The sequence below is a fragment of the Eleutherodactylus coqui genome, chromosome 11 (assembly GCF_035609145.1).
Source record: "Eleutherodactylus coqui strain aEleCoq1 chromosome 11, aEleCoq1.hap1, whole genome shotgun sequence".
NCBI lineage: Eukaryota > Metazoa > Chordata > Amphibia > Anura > Eleutherodactylidae > Eleutherodactylus > Eleutherodactylus coqui.
The window spans coordinates 119942021-119959502 of record NC_089847.1 but is presented as its reverse complement, the minus strand read 5'-3'; the positions used below and the strand labels follow the sequence as shown (position 1 = coordinate 119959502).

Sequence of the window (17482 nt, the reverse complement as noted above, 5' to 3'; positions counted from 1 at the left end):
TATGCTTCCTGGAAGACTCCTTTAAGGCGCTATTCACATGTGCGTTTGAGACGTCCGGCGTAGATCAGGCATTATATACCGGATGAAAAAGTCAGGTATGCAGGACAGGTGCAGGAACCCACCGGACCCCATTATAGTCACGGGGTCCGTTTGTTATGAGCCGGATCGGTTCATCTGGGGGATTCCATTTACCTCCTCCGATAACGGAATCCCCGGCGCAGATGTGCATTCAGCCTACGTAAGGTAGGATGGAGATTTGCGTTGTAGTCAATGAATAACCAAGGCATTGCAACCTCCGTGGCTGATTTGCATTAGAGGACATCCATATGGACGAGTGCGATATATCCGAGAAACTCCGACCGATATCCCACTCTTCTTCACACGACCGTGTCTGCACGGGAATTGGCGCACGCATGAGGAAAAAAGGAGGACCTGCTCTATTTTCCTGTGCTTTGCGCAGCGAAGATCCCATAGAAGTCTATGGGATGTGCGAAAACACACGAGGGGAAGCACTGCGCAAAACATGGGGAAAAGAAGACATCCGGACCTCATTAGCTTAGCCATTTAATCCGCGGAAAGGGGGTGTTTAGTGCGCGTGTGAACTGGCCCTGCATGCGCAAAATGTGCAGTAAGGCCACGCGTCCACGGGCGAATGTTTGCTGCAGAGTCTGGACAGTAACCCTCCATAGCACGCTACGGAAAAATGATTTTTCATTCACACGAGCGGAAACAGACTGTGGATGAAAAATCGCAGCATGCTCCATTTCACTGCGAGTTCCGCACGGACAGCTTCCGTTAAATTCAATGGAAGCCGCCCGATTCAGGGCCTGTTCGCAAATGACATTGCGGATGGTCCGCGGAATCCACGGGAAAGCGGGAGTTAAAAAAAAAGTAAAGTGTTCTGCGCACGTCTGACGGACGGCACTGCTGCACACAGCCACAGAAGAATGAAGACACGGACAGGTACGCAGGGTCGCCCGCCACGGGCGGATTCCGTGCGTGCCCGTGGGCATGAGGCGTCATATGTGCAGACACGCACGCAAATCTACCTCAATGATCCCACTTCTGTACGAACGTTTGTCGCCCATCAACCCGCGATATCTGCTGCGAGCGCAATGCGTCATACGAGAAAAACATATCAGATCTCCGCAACACGTGATTACTTCGCATTGGCCTGAAAATCACCTCCACGTGCGAGTGCGACGCAATTTATTTTTCTGCCATAGGAAATAATAGGCGATTCTGACACAGAATCGCCCATAAATAGAACTTGCTGCGGTTTCTCCATCTTTCGAGAGAAAAGTCTCGCACGTAAATTGGAAATAATGAGGTTAATTTCAGTACGAATTTTGCCCGTCCCGCAGCACACAATATGCGCACGAGAAACTTGCTCGTGTGAATGAGCCCTAAGTAAGCCCTGAGTCCACATCCTTTCTGTGAGCCCTCAGCCTGTGTGGTATATACAGTTTGTCCGCTATCCCTGGTGCTGAAGACGCTCCTCTGCCACACACAACATGGCCGCCGCCTCCGTCTGCCCTGCATGACGTCACTTCCGCCCTCCACTAAATCTGTGTTTACATGCTGAGCCATCTGTGGATGAGCGTGCCCAACTCTCTGGAGGAGACCCCGAGACACAGGACAAGACCCCCAGCCCAGACTGCAGCCATGAAGGTGAGACTGCAGAGCACTACAGACCCCAGCATGCCTGTCATTAATCAGCAGCTCCATGATATCATACAGCAGGGTCACTCAGCCTGTTAAACTACAACCCCCATCATGCCCCAACAGCTGCCTTCAGTCAAAGGCATGCTGGGAGTTGTAGTTTTGCAACCGCTGGAGAGTCACAAGTTGGTGGAGCGCCGCATTAAAGTGTAGTCGCGTTTTTTGATTACGGCCACATCGCCATTATAATCTTCATAGTAAGAACTTTTCTTTTAAAAAAAAGCGACAATTATCGGAGCGCTGCCGCTGTCCGGGGTCACATGATGTGTGTGAGGCCGCTGTCACAGCGGCGTTAGGGTCAGTTCAGGGTTTTCGTCTCTCCACTCCGTTTTTGAAGGAGAGAAACTGAAATAATATGGATCCTTTTTTTTTTCCCCTGTTGAATTCAATGGGGCTTTAAAATAACGGAAAGGCTTCTGTTCTGTCGGCGTTCTGTTTACATAATGCTGCAGACTGCGCTATTCTCCCATCAAAAAAAGCTGACACTTAGAGGAACGGAAGCGAACTGAAGCCTTTCCGTTTTCTTTCTGTTTTTTTTTTTTTTTTTTTTTTAAATCCCATTGAAATCAATGTGGAAAAATGCGGATCCGTTTTTTGTGTTTTTTTAATTTTTTTTTATTTCAGTGTCTCCAAAAACGGAGCAGAGAGACGGAAGCCCCGAACTGACCCTGACCCTCTTTCAACTTATTTTTCAACTTGTTAGCATTTTGCATAGTGTAATAACGTGCGGATGTGTGGAAACCATCAGCAAGTAGGTAACTGAAAACGGAATCGGTCGCCTACTTATAACCCTATGAGCAAAGCTTATGGGCTGAAGGTATCTGACCGCTGAGTCCGGGGCTGGGAGTGGTGGGTCGGCTTCACGTGAGTGTAGGCAGATTAGCGCGCACCTGAGTGTAGCATTTTTACAAAATGAACAGTGCTTTTTTGCGCGTGCGTCGGCGTATTTTACTGCACTTTTGCGCCTGCACGGCATATTCATTTGTACGCGGCAAACAAAGCCGCACAGATTAAAATGGCTACTGAGCTCCAGATGGGCTCTTTTCCTGCGTGATTCCGCAGTGTTTCACGCGTCTCCTTGCGTATTATGTGCGCATTTTTGCTCCTCCCATCGACTTCTTTGGGGATCTTTGGTGCGCAAATACGCGGAAAATTAAAACATGTTCTATTATTTCTTGACAATGAGATCGGGGGGTTCTATTCTCTGCTTGCACAATACATCCGTGTGCAGCCGGCCTTGTGCTTACCTCCCCGTCATTCCCCCGCTGTCAGCGCTCTCAGAGCATTGAGGGGTGCACTAAGTAGTCTGCCCATTCTAATTGTATAATGGGCGGACTACTTGGCAGCGCCACTCAATGCACTGCAGCAGCTTCCAGCACTCACACGGAGAATGATGGGGGAAGTAAGTATAAAACCTCCATCCCCGTACTCAGCGGGTCACTTACTGTCAGCCCATAAGTTCAGCTCATAGGACTAAAAGTAGGTGAGAAAGTCTCCTTAGCCCCTTAAGGATGCAACGATTTTTGAGGGATTTTCATCTCCACTTTTCAAAAGCCATACCTTTTTTATTTTTGCGTCGACGCGGCCGTATAAGGGCTTGTTTTTAAAATCCCCGCCTGCTGAAAGGGCTGTATCTGATTGGCTGAGTGCTCAGCCAATCACAAGCAGCTCTCAGCCATTCATTGAATGACAGCTGAGTGCTGCCTGTGATTGGTCACAGCACTCAGCCAATCACAGGCAGTGCTCGGCCAATTCATTGAATTCAATGAATGGCCAGGTGCTGCCTGTGATCAGCTGAGCCACCGCTTTTTTTATTTTTCGTTCAACATGGCCGTATGAGGGCTAATTTGTTGCTTGGTGAGCGGTAGTCTTTATTGGTACCATTTTGGGGTACATGAAACTTCATTTTTACAAGAATTAATTTTTTTACTATCATTATTTTTCCCACCTTTTTTATACCCCGTTAGGGGACTTGAACTTGCTCCTATGATTGCTCAGATAATACACTGCAGTGTCGGCCCTTCACAATTTTTTGGAGGAGAGCTTCCTCCCCATGTTAACACCATACATGCCGCGATCAACACTGAAAATGGCATGTAAGTGGTTAACGAGGTTGATTGGTGTTTTCACTGATGCCCGCCATTGCAGGGGGACGCCGGCTGTCAATTACAGCCAGCGTTCGACTGCAGCTTCTGAACCTGTGCCATCCATATGTGTTAAATGTACAGCATTCCCCGGCAACCCCTTTCCATCTGTGACACACATGTATGTCATGGGGCAGGAGCGTGTTAACCCCTTAATGACACGGCCTATTTTGGACGCAACGATTTTTGGCGGATTTTCATTTCCATCTTCTAAAAGCCATAACTTTTTTATTTTTCCGCCGACGCGGCCGTATAAGGGCCTGTTTTTTGCGTGGCGAACTGTAGTTTTTATCGGCGCCATTTTTGGGTACATAGACTATATTGTAAAACTTTTATTATTTTTTTTTAATGATAGCAGGGAGAGAAAACATCAATTCTGTCGTAGATTTTTTTTTTTACAGCATTAATCATGCAGCATAAATGACACTACATTTTTTCTGCGGGTCGGTACGGTTACAACAATACCAAAATTTTTATATATTTTTTTAGTTTTTTCCACTTTTCTGCAATAAAAACCCCTTTTTTTGGAAATCTTTTTTTTTTTCTCTATCGCTGCATTCAAAGTCCTGTAACTTTTTTACATTTTTCTATGTACGGAGCTCTGTGAGGGCTTATTTTTTGCGAGACGAGCTATAGTTTTTATTAGTAGCATTTTGGGGAATATATGGCTTTTTTGATTACTTTTATTGCATTTTTTGTGAGGCAAAATGCTAAAAATGAGCATTTTGCCTGTTTTTTAGTGTTTTTTTTACGCTTTTTGCCGTACAAAATAAAAAGCATGTTTAACTTTTTTTTACACGTTGTTACGGATACGACAATACCAAATATGTGGGATTTTAATTTTTTTTTACCTTTTTTATGCTAATATGAGAAAAAGCACAAAAAAGTTTTTTTTTACATTTTGCTTTTTTGTGCATTTTTATTAGCTTTCTTTTACACCATCTGTGTCTCTCTGAGGGACTTAAAGCACAGCACTGATGATTGCTGTAATAAGTCCTGCCATGCCTTATACAGCGATCCCAGGCACTGGCAACACAGGACGCCATGGCAGCAGGCTGGGCTCTCCGCGATTATATCGCGAGAGCCCGGCAACTTCACAGAGGGAGTGCGCTCCCTCTGTGAACCCTTCCCATGTCGTGACCTATATAGATCGCGGCAGGGAAGGGGTTAACAGCGGGGGCCCATGTCCGATACACCCCTGCTGCTACAGCGGGGGGGCCGCCAGTGACTACTATCACACTAGGTGGATGTTTTATGTTCCATTGAACCTAATAGCTCAATGTTCACTCTGTGCAATTCCACCGCGAATTCCGCAGCGTGAAATAACCGCAGCACGTCCTATTTGTCACGGGAATATGCACGGCCGGCTTCCATTGTAGTCAATGGAAGCCGGCCATCAAGCTATACTTCCGCTGTAGCACAGTGGAAGTATAGCATGAGTACGCTTCCCCGCCCACCGCCGGCCACGTCATATGACACTGCCGGCGTGTCATATGCTATACTGCGCATGCGCACCGATGCGTCATGTGGGACTCGCACAGCCGATACAGGAGGTGAGTATGGAGTCTTTGGGGGGGCGCCGTGACAGACTCCCCTGCGGTATTCCGCTTTCAGAGCCCATCACGCACGCAAAAAAACACGCATCTATTACATCTAAAGCATTCCCTATAGTGTGTTTACATGTCCGTATTTTACAGGCATGTGCCTGTAAAGATAGGACATGTGTGCACCATAGTGAATGCCCGCATTGCCCGCAATGGAGCCGTGGCTGCTGACTGCGGCTCCATTGAAGGCAATAGTCTGCTGGCACCCCTGAATTGTTTTTCAGGGAAGAGCTATAAATATAAGCCTTTCCTGAAAAACAACCATTTTAGTGTAAAAAAAATAAAATCTGCTTACCTGTCCGCCACTGCTGGGGACGAAGAACACATCTGCCACCTCAGTCAATCACAAGCAGCTCTTTCAGCAGGCGGGGAATTTAATTTCCTGCCTGCTGAAAGAACTGCATTGGAGAGCAGGGGTCAGCGCAGAGAGGACACGGCTGAGCCCCGGGAGCTAAAGGAAGGTGAGTATGTGGTGTTTATTATTTTTAACACTACTTTGCATTGTTTTTCAGGGAAGGGCTTATATTTAAAGACCTTCCCTGAAAAACAATTACAGGATGCCGGCAGCTGGACCCCCTACCACAGCTGTCATCTGTGACAGCTGCGGTAGGGAATTCTTTATTCCTCGCGGGGATTTAGAATTCCTGTGCGGCATCTGTCACAGATGTGGCAAGTGCAGCAGGGAATTTTTGATTCCCCGCTGGGATTAAGAAAACATCTGCTGCATGTGGCAGATGTGTTCTTCATCCCCGTGGGGGACTATATATATAATTTTTTTTTTTACACTAAAATGGTTGTTTTTCAGGGAAGGAATTATATTTAAAGCTCTTCCCTGAAAAACAATTAACCGGTGCCAGCAGACCATTGTCTCTAATGCAGCCGCGGCTCCTTTGAAAGCAGTGCGCGCACCTGCATTCATGCATTTTTGTGCACACCTATGTACGGCACACACACACACGCTCGTGTGAAGCCACCCTTACTGTGCCTCCATAAGAAAAACATCTCCTCTAACAATAATGGCCCCAATTAATCGCTTCTACACCTCTCCACCAACCAGTCTCATGTGCGTGGCCTCTCATTTTCTGGTCACATGTGTCCTGAAATGTGGCAGGTTTGATCCCTCTGAGATGGTCACCTCGACTTATGGACAGCAATCTGCTGGGGGCGTACAAGAATAGAGGAGACATTATGGGGGAGTAGATGAAGGACTCTCTCAGCCGACATGTAAACATCTCGCTATTTCTCCCACCACCAAACTGAATAAAATTGACATTTTCCAGAAAGTCCGCCCCTAATAACATGCTTCTCTTTTCTAGGGATCAAGTAGTGAAATGTTGGAAGATGAAACTGCAGTGACAGATGAAGAAGAGGTTTCAGCTGCTGAGGAGCCTGCAGGTAAGATGCACGAGCAGTGAGATGGTCATTGATCTTCTGTTATACTGCAGTAACTGAAAAGACAACCTGCAAACAGCGTGCCTTGTCTTCCCTCTCTCAGGAGTACTTAATTACGATGTTTGGGAGATTGAGATGTTATTATATGTGAGACCCCTGGATTTGCGTGGTGGGGGCAGAGTCTTGCTACTTCCAGCTATGCTGAAGAGCACTTTCCCATGTGCTCTAACACCTCCTGCAGCTCTACTCCATGCTTGAAGGATATGGCCAATCACTTTTTGTTGTTGTTGTGTCTTTGCATCTAAAAATAAAATAATAATATCAGTACAACATTTTCTATAGTTCTCTCTATTGCTGCTATGTGTCTCCATGGTTACAGACTACAAATTCTTTGTGTAGTCTGACCAAGCAGTCAAAATCCATTTCATCTGTTGCTAATGGAGATATGGCAGGATAGCAAGAGGTAGGAGCCAGTTAGATGGGAATATGAATGCATGGTCAGACTACATAAAGAATTTGTAGTCTGTAACTATGGCGACACATAGGTCTACATAGGAGTTGTATACAAAGTAAGGTAGGAAATGTGGAATCAAAACTAATTGCTTCAATTTGTAACTGCATCCTTTAAAGGGGTTGTCCAAAAAAATTAATCAATCGGTCGCTGTCTGTTCGAATTCTGTACTAGAACTCACGGCTGTCACCTCTTTTCCTTTCCTCTCAGGTCTCATCAACCCATCCTACTGAATGTAACTTGGGTCAAGAGGGGTGTTGTCTCTCCTTAAGGAGAGCACCTAAAAAGTGTGTTTAGACACCTAGGGGGGTGAGTGGGTCGGGATTGGTGGGCAGGGGGGAATTTTTATCTCTCCCCAGAGTACCCAGAAGGGGTATGAGAAGGTGAGTAAGGAAACCTATAAGGCCATGCACGCTCCTCTGGATAATTTATGCAAATAGAGAAGATGGCACACCAGCCAAGGCAGAAACCTACTGCACACTGATGAGGGGCAAACACCCTGAAACAGCTGTCTGTGTATGGTTTTCTGGCTTGGTTTCCTATTCCCAATCATTGTTTTACAGACTTGTTAAAGAGTCATACATTGATTTGAAGGAATGCTGCCATCCAATAGGTGGCGCTGCAGAGGTATTGTTCCATCTTCTTTATTTTCAGAGAATGTAACTAGCACAGGATGATAAGGCCGGAGAGGAAGGTTCGGAGGGGACAGAGGTGTAGGTTCTAGTATGGGATTCTCACAGGCTGCACGGACGGCAGCCATTCTGTTTATTGCCTAGAGACAACCCCTTTAAGTTGTACTGGTCTTGTGGATAATTGATGGAAATTGGACAGCTTTGGTCTGAAGTTCATTGTATCTGAAAAAGAAGAAACTTTTTGGGGAAATTAATTCCATAGTGAATTGTTGTACGTTGGTTGAAGTGGGGGTCCATAACCTTAGAGCGCTTGAAGTCCTCAAAGAGGCAGACTCACATCATGAGATGCCTTCAGAGGCAATGTGTCATCAGGAAATGACCTCGTGTTGGAATTGTTTGTATGTAAAATATAATCAGAATTGTTTCATAAAACGATCTATAATTACAAAAAACAACCTAAAATTCAGCATGACACAAAAACGGGGTCACACGGGTCTGACCGTCACTAACCTGTAACGTACGGCATCGGGGGGCGGGCAGCAGGGTCAACTTATTTCCAAACCCCCGCATCCTGCAGTCCTGCGAGATGGGGCTCACACTTCGCTTCCACCACTGACCGTTTCTGACAGGTAGGTCAGCCACCTCGGTTTCCACCAGCCCACACACAATTAACACACTTTGGGGTTATTGGTCACTAAAGCCCCATTTACACGCAAAATGATTGCTCAAAAGACAATTTGAGTGACAGTTTTAAACAATCATTTTACATAGCTACTAGTGGGCACTAATGCCGATTAGCAGCTTATTAGCTTTATTTGCATTTAAATGAGGCTCCCTTTGCTGTATGCAGATAACAGCGGGTGGTCTGTTATCTGCATACAGCTCACTTGTTCGCCCACAGGACAGCAGCTGAAAACAATGTTATCAGCGCTCCCACAGAAAAATCACAGGGTGCGGTCCCTGCTATCAGCTGGCCGGCTGAACGATGGTTTTTATGCTGAACTATAAAAGTGCTAACGGTGGTAGCATTTACACGCAGCGATTTTTGCTCAAAAGACATCGTTTGAACCCATTTTGAGTGATAATTGTTGTGTGTAAATGGGCCTTTAAAATGTTAAAGGAACTAACTAAAAAAAATATGCAAAAATATATATTTACAGAAGAGTAAGGAGCTTCAAATACTCACAAACAGTAGGAAAATAAAAGGGAATACAATAAAAAATACCGCTCTGCAAGGTGCCTTTAAATAGTCCAAGGCGGAAAGCTGGGCAGGTTGGCATTTAGATGCAACTCTTGGGCCTAACAGATTGGGGAGGGGATCTCCTTAGTTTTAACCCTTTCCAATCCACTGTCTGACGTCTGAAGACATTTTGATTGAAGGCTGTACAGCTCTGATGTCGGAAGATGTCCGGCAGGGTATTCTTACTGTATATTACTGGCCGCTCTGTTGTCGGGGACCTCTCTAGCATGTCCCATGCCGCATTACTGGCTTTAGCCAGCAGACGGCGCCATTGAATAACGGCAGAAAGAGAAAGCCCCCTAGGAAACCCTGAATCCAAAATTGGATTGCAAAGGGTTAAAGCCTTCTTTGAGTCGCACCTCCATCGTCCCTTGTGACATCGTTGGTGGGCTGGCTGAGTATATGCGCACATCTTCCGTTTGGAAACCAAATGTAACATTTCGGCCATGTTTTCCCAAGAGGCAATCCAACAGGGAAGCTATGGCAGCCATGTTTGATATAATGTCTTTATCTACATGTGGATACTAAACATGATATCTGACGGATGATTAGCCTAGCGATTCTATGGATTCTGGGGGTTGTGCGTCCGTGGCACTCACGGTTTTGAAATCTATAATTCTCGTTCACCTGGGATCTTTGAATGTCCCATAATCGACATTTATTGTTTTTTTTCTTGGCCCATCTCAGTGGAGGGAAATCGCAGTTAGCAAGTCTAGATGATGCGTATTGTAGGCAGGATGGGAGACAATGGTGGAGGAATATAAACATCCCTTTGTAACTTCTTTCTTGCGGGTCCCAAAAGGAGCAAGTGACACCAAACACCCCTCCGGTAGAAGTGTGAAAGGCATTGGAATGAATATTGAGGATTGTATATCCACTCAACTTTCCCCAGACCAGGAAGGTGGCAGATTGACACGCAAAGATGAGTGACAATCTGCCACTATCGTTTCATCACACTGCAGTTCTCACACTGACCACTAGGTCTAATTACAGTCTGATACTTCATGGTCTGTAGAAGCGTCCTATCTCCTTATCACAGGCAGGATTACACTGAGGTGACACCTACATATATATAACACAGGATCCAGCATTCAGAATAGGTGATGGTCACATCTCACCTCCTCAACCTCCCTGCACAGAGCATGCCCACAACACTCTCCCATAGAAGTCGATGGGTCCCCTCCTGTCCATTGTGTGAATGGCCCGTAAGACTGCTGTAAAATAAATCTTTAAATGATATTAACTGTAGCTTAGGCAAGATGGCCGCCCCCATGGTCATGTACGGACGATAGAATAAAATAATCTACAAATAGAGAATAAAAGCAGATTAGGGAAAAAATAATGAAAGCCAGATAGTTTGTTTGTGTCTTATGGAAATCCACAGTTCTGGCCCAATTTGAGTGAATTTTTTTATCACGTTCTTCAGCACCGGCTACAAATACTGGCGGAATTAGGCTGCGTTCACACAGGGCGGATTTGCCGCGGAAATTCCGCCGCGGTAAATCCGCATGCGGCCGCTAATCCCGGGATTAGCCAGCCATGTGGACGAGGTTTCTCAGAAATCTTGTCCACATGGGACGGCAAATCCGCTGCGGTTAAGCCGGCAGAAGCTGCTGCTGCGGCGCGGATTTGCCACCGCAGCATGTCTATTTTTTTTTTCTGCTGCGGCCGCGCTCTCCTCTATGGGAGCGCCGGCCGCAGCGGAAGAGCGAGCGGCCTGGCCGCTTCAAAGCCGCTGCGGCCAAACCGCGACATTTCCATCGGGAATCCGCCCTGTGTGACCGTGTTAAAAATCCAAAACTCGCCGACTTTCCCTGTAATTTTTGTTGCCCATAGCAACCAATAACAGCGCAGCTTTAATTTCTTACATTGCTGAGGTAAAATGAAAGCCGCGCTGTGATTGGTTGCTATGGGCAACACAGATTTTCTTTTGGTCAGCCCTTATAAGAGTGGGGTGTGGGCTCATTTTTATGGCCCACTTTGTAGGACCGCTATTCATAAAATCGCTCTGCAACGTAGGGGGATATCACCTGTGATATACCCGTAAATGTGCGCCATGCTAAATATAGTCAAATGTGCGCATTGTTTGTTTAACCCACTGGTGTCCAGGTATCCTTTAAATGCTGCATTGTCATCCATTTTTGTGTTTCGCGGATGACCATGTGACGGCGTGGAGGGGTCCTCCTAGTGGTAGGGTTTGTATTAGACGGGAGGGGGTCACATGGCATCTCCTGAGCTGCGACCTGTAAAGGTGTTTTGCCTTTTGAAACCCTCATGGCATGAAATGCGTTGGGGGACCTTGATGGCTTCCAGCGCAGTAACTAAGTGTTACAGCAGGACAGAGGACCCTGCCGGCAAAAGCTTACTGACTGCAAGGCCAGGAGACCCTGGGTGGAGGGACAAGGGGCTCATCTTGTTTTCAGCTAGCTTTCAAAGCTTTCCAAGGAGAATGTGAAGGTTTGGGGTTGTGGGTTCTAGACCATGGGGGACACATGGGGGAAATCCTGGAGGTGATTATGTGAGGAGTACACTAGGGGAGACTGGAGGAGGGGGGCTTGTGGGGACTGAAGGCTACATGAGGGTGGTATCAGGATATTAGGTCAGAGATGTATGGGGGGGACAGGTTGTATATAGATTACATGTCGGGGGTATCAGGATATTAGGTCAGAGATGTATGGGGGGGACAGGTTGTATATAGATTACATGTGGGAGGTATCAGGATATTAGGACAGAGATGTATAGAGGGACAGGTTGTATATAGATTACATGTGGGAGGTATCAGGATATTAGGACAGAGATGTATAGAGGGACAGGTTGTATATAGATTACATGTGGGAGGTATCAGGATATTAGGTCAGAGATGTATGGGGGGGACAGGTTGTATACAGATTACATGTGGGAGGTATCAGGATATTAGGTCAGAGATGTATGGGGGGGACAGGTTGTATACAGATTACATGTGGGGAGGTATCAGGATATTAGATCAGAGATGTATGGGGGGGACAGGTTGTATATAGATTACATGTGGGAGGTATCAGGATATTAGGTCAGAGATGTATGGGGGGGACAGGTTGTATACAGATTACATGTGGGAGGTATCAGGATATTAGGTCAGAGATGTATGGGGGGGTCAGGTTGTATATAGATTACATGTGGGAGGTATCAGGATATTAGGTCAGAGATGTATGGGGGGGACAGGTTGTATACAGATTACATGTGGGGAGGTATCAGGATATTAGATCAGAGATGTATGGAGGTACAGGCTGTATATAGATAACATGTAGGGAGGTATCAGGATATTAGATCAGAGATGTATGGAGGTACAGGCTGTATATAGATAACATGTAGGGAGGTATCAGGATATTAGATCAGAGATGTATGGAGGTACAGGCTGTATATAGATAACATGTAGGGAGGTATCAGGATATTAGATCAGAGATGTATGGGGGGACAAGTTGTATATAGGAGATTGCATGTGGGGAGGTATCAGGATATTAGGTAAGAGATGTATGGGGGGACGGGTTGTATATAGGAGAAATACATGTGGGAGGTATCAGGATATTAGGTCAGAGATGTATGGAGGGGGCAGGTTGTATATAGATTACATGTGGGGAGGTATCAGGATATTAGGTCAGAGATGTATGGAGGGGACAGATTGTATATAGATTACATGAGGGGGCTATCGGGAGATTGGGGGGGTCGGGTTGTATATAGGAAATTACATGTAGGGAGGTATCAGGATATTAGTTCAGAGATGTATGGGGAGGACAGGTTGTATATAAGAGATTACATGTGGGGAGTTATCAGGGAATTAGGTCAGAGATGTATGGGGGGACAGGTTGTATAGAGGAGATTACATGTGGGAGGTATCAGGATATTGGGTCAGAGATGTATGGGGGGACAGGTGGTATATAGATTACATAAGGCAGGTATCAGCAGAGGTACTGGTGAATCTTGTCTCCACCGGAAGAATGAGTGGAGACATGAGTTGGCCAGGTTGAGTTGTAGGGGAGGGCTTGCTGAAGCCCACAACAACGCTCCCATCTTCCCTGCCGAAGACGCTGCTGTCAGTCTCTCACCTCCAATCTGCCATACCGACCCCACGTCACCCCGCTGCTGCTGTGAGTCTCCCATGCCGAACCCGTTGCCTGTGTTCCCTGGGCCGTTGCCACTGTCAGCCACCGTTGGAGAGATGTATGGGGGGGGGGGGGGGGAACAGGTTGTATATATATTACATGTTGGGGGTATCAGGATATTGGGTCACAGATGTATGGGGGGACAGGTTGTATATATATTACATGTGGGGGGGGGGATCAGGATATTGGGTCAGAGATGCCCCTCAGTTGTCTTCTATCTAAACTAAATAACCCCAATTTTGATAACCTTTCTGGGCATTGTAGTCCACCCATTCCATTTATTACATTAGTTGCCGCCTTTGTAACCGCTCAAGTTCGAATACGTTCTTCTTGAGTACCAGTGGCCAAAACTGTCCACAATATTCCATGTGTGGTCTGACCAGTGACTTGTAAAGAGGAAGAGCAATGTTCTCTTCATGAGCCCCTAGACCTCTTGTGATGTCCCCTTGATCCTATCTGCCTTGGCAGCAGCTGCCTGACTCTGGTTGCTCCAGTTAAGCCAGTGTTCCCCAGTGGTTTCCCATTTAGTGTAATGGTGACATGTATTTCCTCTGCCCGTGTGCAGAACCTCACATTTATCAGTGTTACACCTCATTTGTCAGTTTTCTACCCCCAATTTATCCAGATCCATTTGCGACCGCCTTGCATCCTCTCTTGTGTCATATTAGGTCCATCTTAGGGAGTCTCTGTTCACAGAAATCTACAGCTTGGAGCTGAAGTAGATTTCTTGTATGATTTACACCATTTTTCATCATAAATTAATCATAAATGTGTCGAGCTGGGTTGCCACGCCCCCTCCTATCAAGCCTCGCCCACTTTCTCCAAAAGTGCCGTGAGTCGGCATAAGTAAAAAGTTGCACATTGTGTAAATAAGGGCTTGCACCAAAACGTGCAACTTTTTAATGCTATTTTTAGTTGAATTTCCCCCCTTATTGTCGCTGGCCCAAAACCCCTTTTAAGGAGGCGCTCACATGCAGCAGATTTGGTGCAGATGTTTTTGCACTGTGGACAATCTGTATGAAGTCCACTACGGGTGAACAATCGCTAAGTTTGCGTTGAATCACTGCGGTGTGAAATATAAACCCGCAGGATGTCAGTAATGGCGGCGGATTTGCGGTACGGATTCCACCTTTTCAAATGTGGGGGGTAAAATTGGGCCAGTATGAACATAGCCTGAGAGCAGTAATTGTAACTACATCCTCGTTAGTGCCGGCTGACTAGTCCTCCGCTGCAAGAGCGATCTCATGGCTGTTGGGCTGCGTTTCACATTCCTTTTGGCGCTGCTGAAAATGCATATTTTTTACTACAGTAGAACGAACCGGTACATGATGAATCTAACGAGCTGTACATTATACACATGGTGACCCCTTTATTAGAGCGCCGACCCTTTCATGATGATTGGAGCTTCCTTGTATGGAAACGATCCTCGTGACCCGAAGTGCAGCAGAAAACAATGTGACAAGTTTTCTGTGGATCACTTTCAGTGTGAATCCACATTAGATGGGAAAATCCAGCGATCTGAGCGATTGCAACAAGGACTGGTCATCGGGGCTAGACTAGCCGGGGCCGGGATGTCACTGCCAGCCGCGGGGGGTTTTCTCATGTAACGGTGTAGAGAGAGTACAGAGAATGGTATGATGAAGAAAAAGCATCCAGCAAAACAGAATCTCGTGAATGAAAAAAACTCATCGATGAAAAGGGGTCAGAGGAGGGTGTCAAGACTCATTGTGATGAACAGGCTGTAAACAGTCAAGATCAACCAAATACAGTTCTGGTGATCCAACTAACACGTTCAAACACACAACTCGCCGTTCCTTACCACGGATGGACTATAACAGCAGATGACCAGTTCCAGCGCCAGAGAGAAACAGAAAGGCGAGACTTAAATTGGCAAAAGAGCACAAAAATTGTATCCCTGAGCAACGGAAAAACATCCCCTAGTCAGATGGATCCTGATTTCTGTGCTGATGGGAGGTCAGAATTTGCCACAAGCAGCATGAATCGATGACCCCTTCCTGCTCAGAACATGTCAGCACCTCCATCTAATCTGCAGCGACTACAAGAAGCTTCCTGTCCGCAGGGGCCGATATTCCTGCAGATCGATTTCATCACCCAGTGGAGTCTACACCACAACGAATTGCTGCAGTTCTGAAGGCCAAAGAAGTCCAACTCCCTACTAGTTGGGGTCTCTAATAAAGTGTCCGTTCAGCGTGTGTACAGGCATAGGAGCAGTCTGCCTTATATATGTAGGAATTTAATATTCTCGGAGTGTAATCCGCGCCATTACCGTCCCTTTCTTCTAAAGTTTCATTTTGAAACAAATGTTTTCCATAACGGCGAGCAGCGAGATAAACTTTAAGAATTTACTAATTGCTTCTGGATTAAAGAATACAAATCCTGCTGATTCTAAATTAATTCCTTCTGCTAAGCTTATAAAGTAGACTTGCTTAGAAAAGGATGTAGCAGAGCCGGATTTAACTCCATACTACAGAAGTTTGACTTACACTCCTATAAAATCCCACGTATCCGTCACGGAGATGTCTCTATACAGGATAACAAACCCAGCTCTGCTACATCCAAACAGAATAAATGATTGCATGTGCACTTTGTGACCAGCAGAGGGCAGCATGATCCCAGTGAAGGATGTCATCCGATCAGCTTCCAGCAGGGCATTGCTTGCAGTCAAATATCAGATCAAAGTCTGGATCAAGTAGCAAGAAGTAGTCACTGGCAGGTAGATGTAGTTCATGGACGTCTTCCGCTAGGGTGTAGCTGCGGTCACCCCAAAGGCAGATCATTTATATTGCTGAAACCATTTCTTTTAATTAACTTTTATAGTCTTTGGGATTGGGCAGCTCTGCAGATCTCTTTGTAGGTAACACCGTGCGAGATTTCCTGCGCAGCACACCTCGGTGATGGCCAGTGGCTAGTCTGTGTTCGTACATTGGGCTTCTAAATGGTGCGCAATAGAAGTGGCGTGGGAGTGTAATAGATGTATAATTTTATCTCCGCAGCAGAGGTGGGAGTACGCTGCTTCTCTTGCATTATATCACCAAGACAGGGCGTATTTTATGTCCTTATTCAGTCCGGCTGAACACAGAAAGCACATAGACCCATTGAATTAAATCGGTGTATTTAGCATTAGCTGGAGGCTATACCATTTCTGCCTGCTGGGGGGGACAGAGGGCACCTGGTGATCACCGGGTCGCATAGTGGAACTAACACTTCCGCTTTCTCCCTTTAGTACATAGCGCTCATTGAGTGCTATGTAGCCTTAAAAAGGAGAAGGCAGAAGGGGTTAAAAACTGCTTCTCTCTTCTCCTCCGGGTCCTCGGCTGTGTCTGACAGCTGAGGACCCCACCTGCTTCTGCTTGATTACAGCAGCAGAGGCTTTAATCCCATGCCGTACTTTTGCTATCACGCAGGATTAAAGCCCAGGATCAAGTGCCGTAAATTTTCACTGCGTGTCTAAAGGCGGACTTGGCTGTGTTCACGAGGTATAAATCCCTGGTGGACATTCCTGCGGCTCCGTGGATTCAGTCCACTCCGTGGGGAATATCGCATGTGGCGTTTCTGGCACAGAATCCACGTCAAGAAGTGATATTTCACGTCTGTTTTTTTTTTCTTTGCTCTGCGTCAAATTTCAATCTCGCATGTAGAAAAAAATCCATTGTGGATTCCCCAACCAAAGGGGCACTTCAGATGGGGATTTCGCCACAGAATCAGTGAGGAGTCCAAATGGATTCCGCATCTAATCTGCGGCACATAGCGCTGTCTGAACGTACTTTACGGCTACATTCACACATAGTAAAGATGCTGAATATTTTGCACTGTAAATCCACAGCATGTGCGGTACGGTACCAGCATCTGGGGGGGATTGTAACAGATTCCATCCGCATGGCTCTGAAGGAATCTACGCAGAATCGGCCTTGTAATTGGCGTGTGGGGATTTACGTCAATTTATGACGCAGATTATCCGCGAGGATTTCACCTCTTCCAATGAGATAAAAGCCTGGTCAACATCTGCATGGAGATTTTATTACGGATCTGCACCGGAATACGAAAAATATACCGCGGGCGACACTTATAAAGGCTTTTACA

At 46.2% G+C, this 17482-nt stretch overlaps 1 protein-coding gene across 2 annotated transcripts in view; it reads left to right on the top strand.

Moving 5' to 3' along the window:
- The first annotated feature begins 1566 nt into the window (after nt 1-1566).
- Nucleotides 1567-17482, top strand: part of LOC136582398 (transmembrane protein 263-B-like) — a 222240-nt gene continuing 206324 nt past the window's right edge. The window contains exons 1-2 of one of the 2 annotated variants that reach the window (XR_010787179.1): nt 1567-1671; nt 6787-6865. Coding sequence is in view for 1 of the 2 variants with exons in the window: in XM_066583423.1 (XP_066439520.1) it covers nt 1579-1671; nt 6787-6865 (172 nt within the window). In the remaining variant the exon portion in view is untranslated. The remainder of the gene's footprint in view (nt 1672-6786; nt 6866-17482) is intronic. The other variant, XM_066583423.1, reaches the window with a different exon arrangement.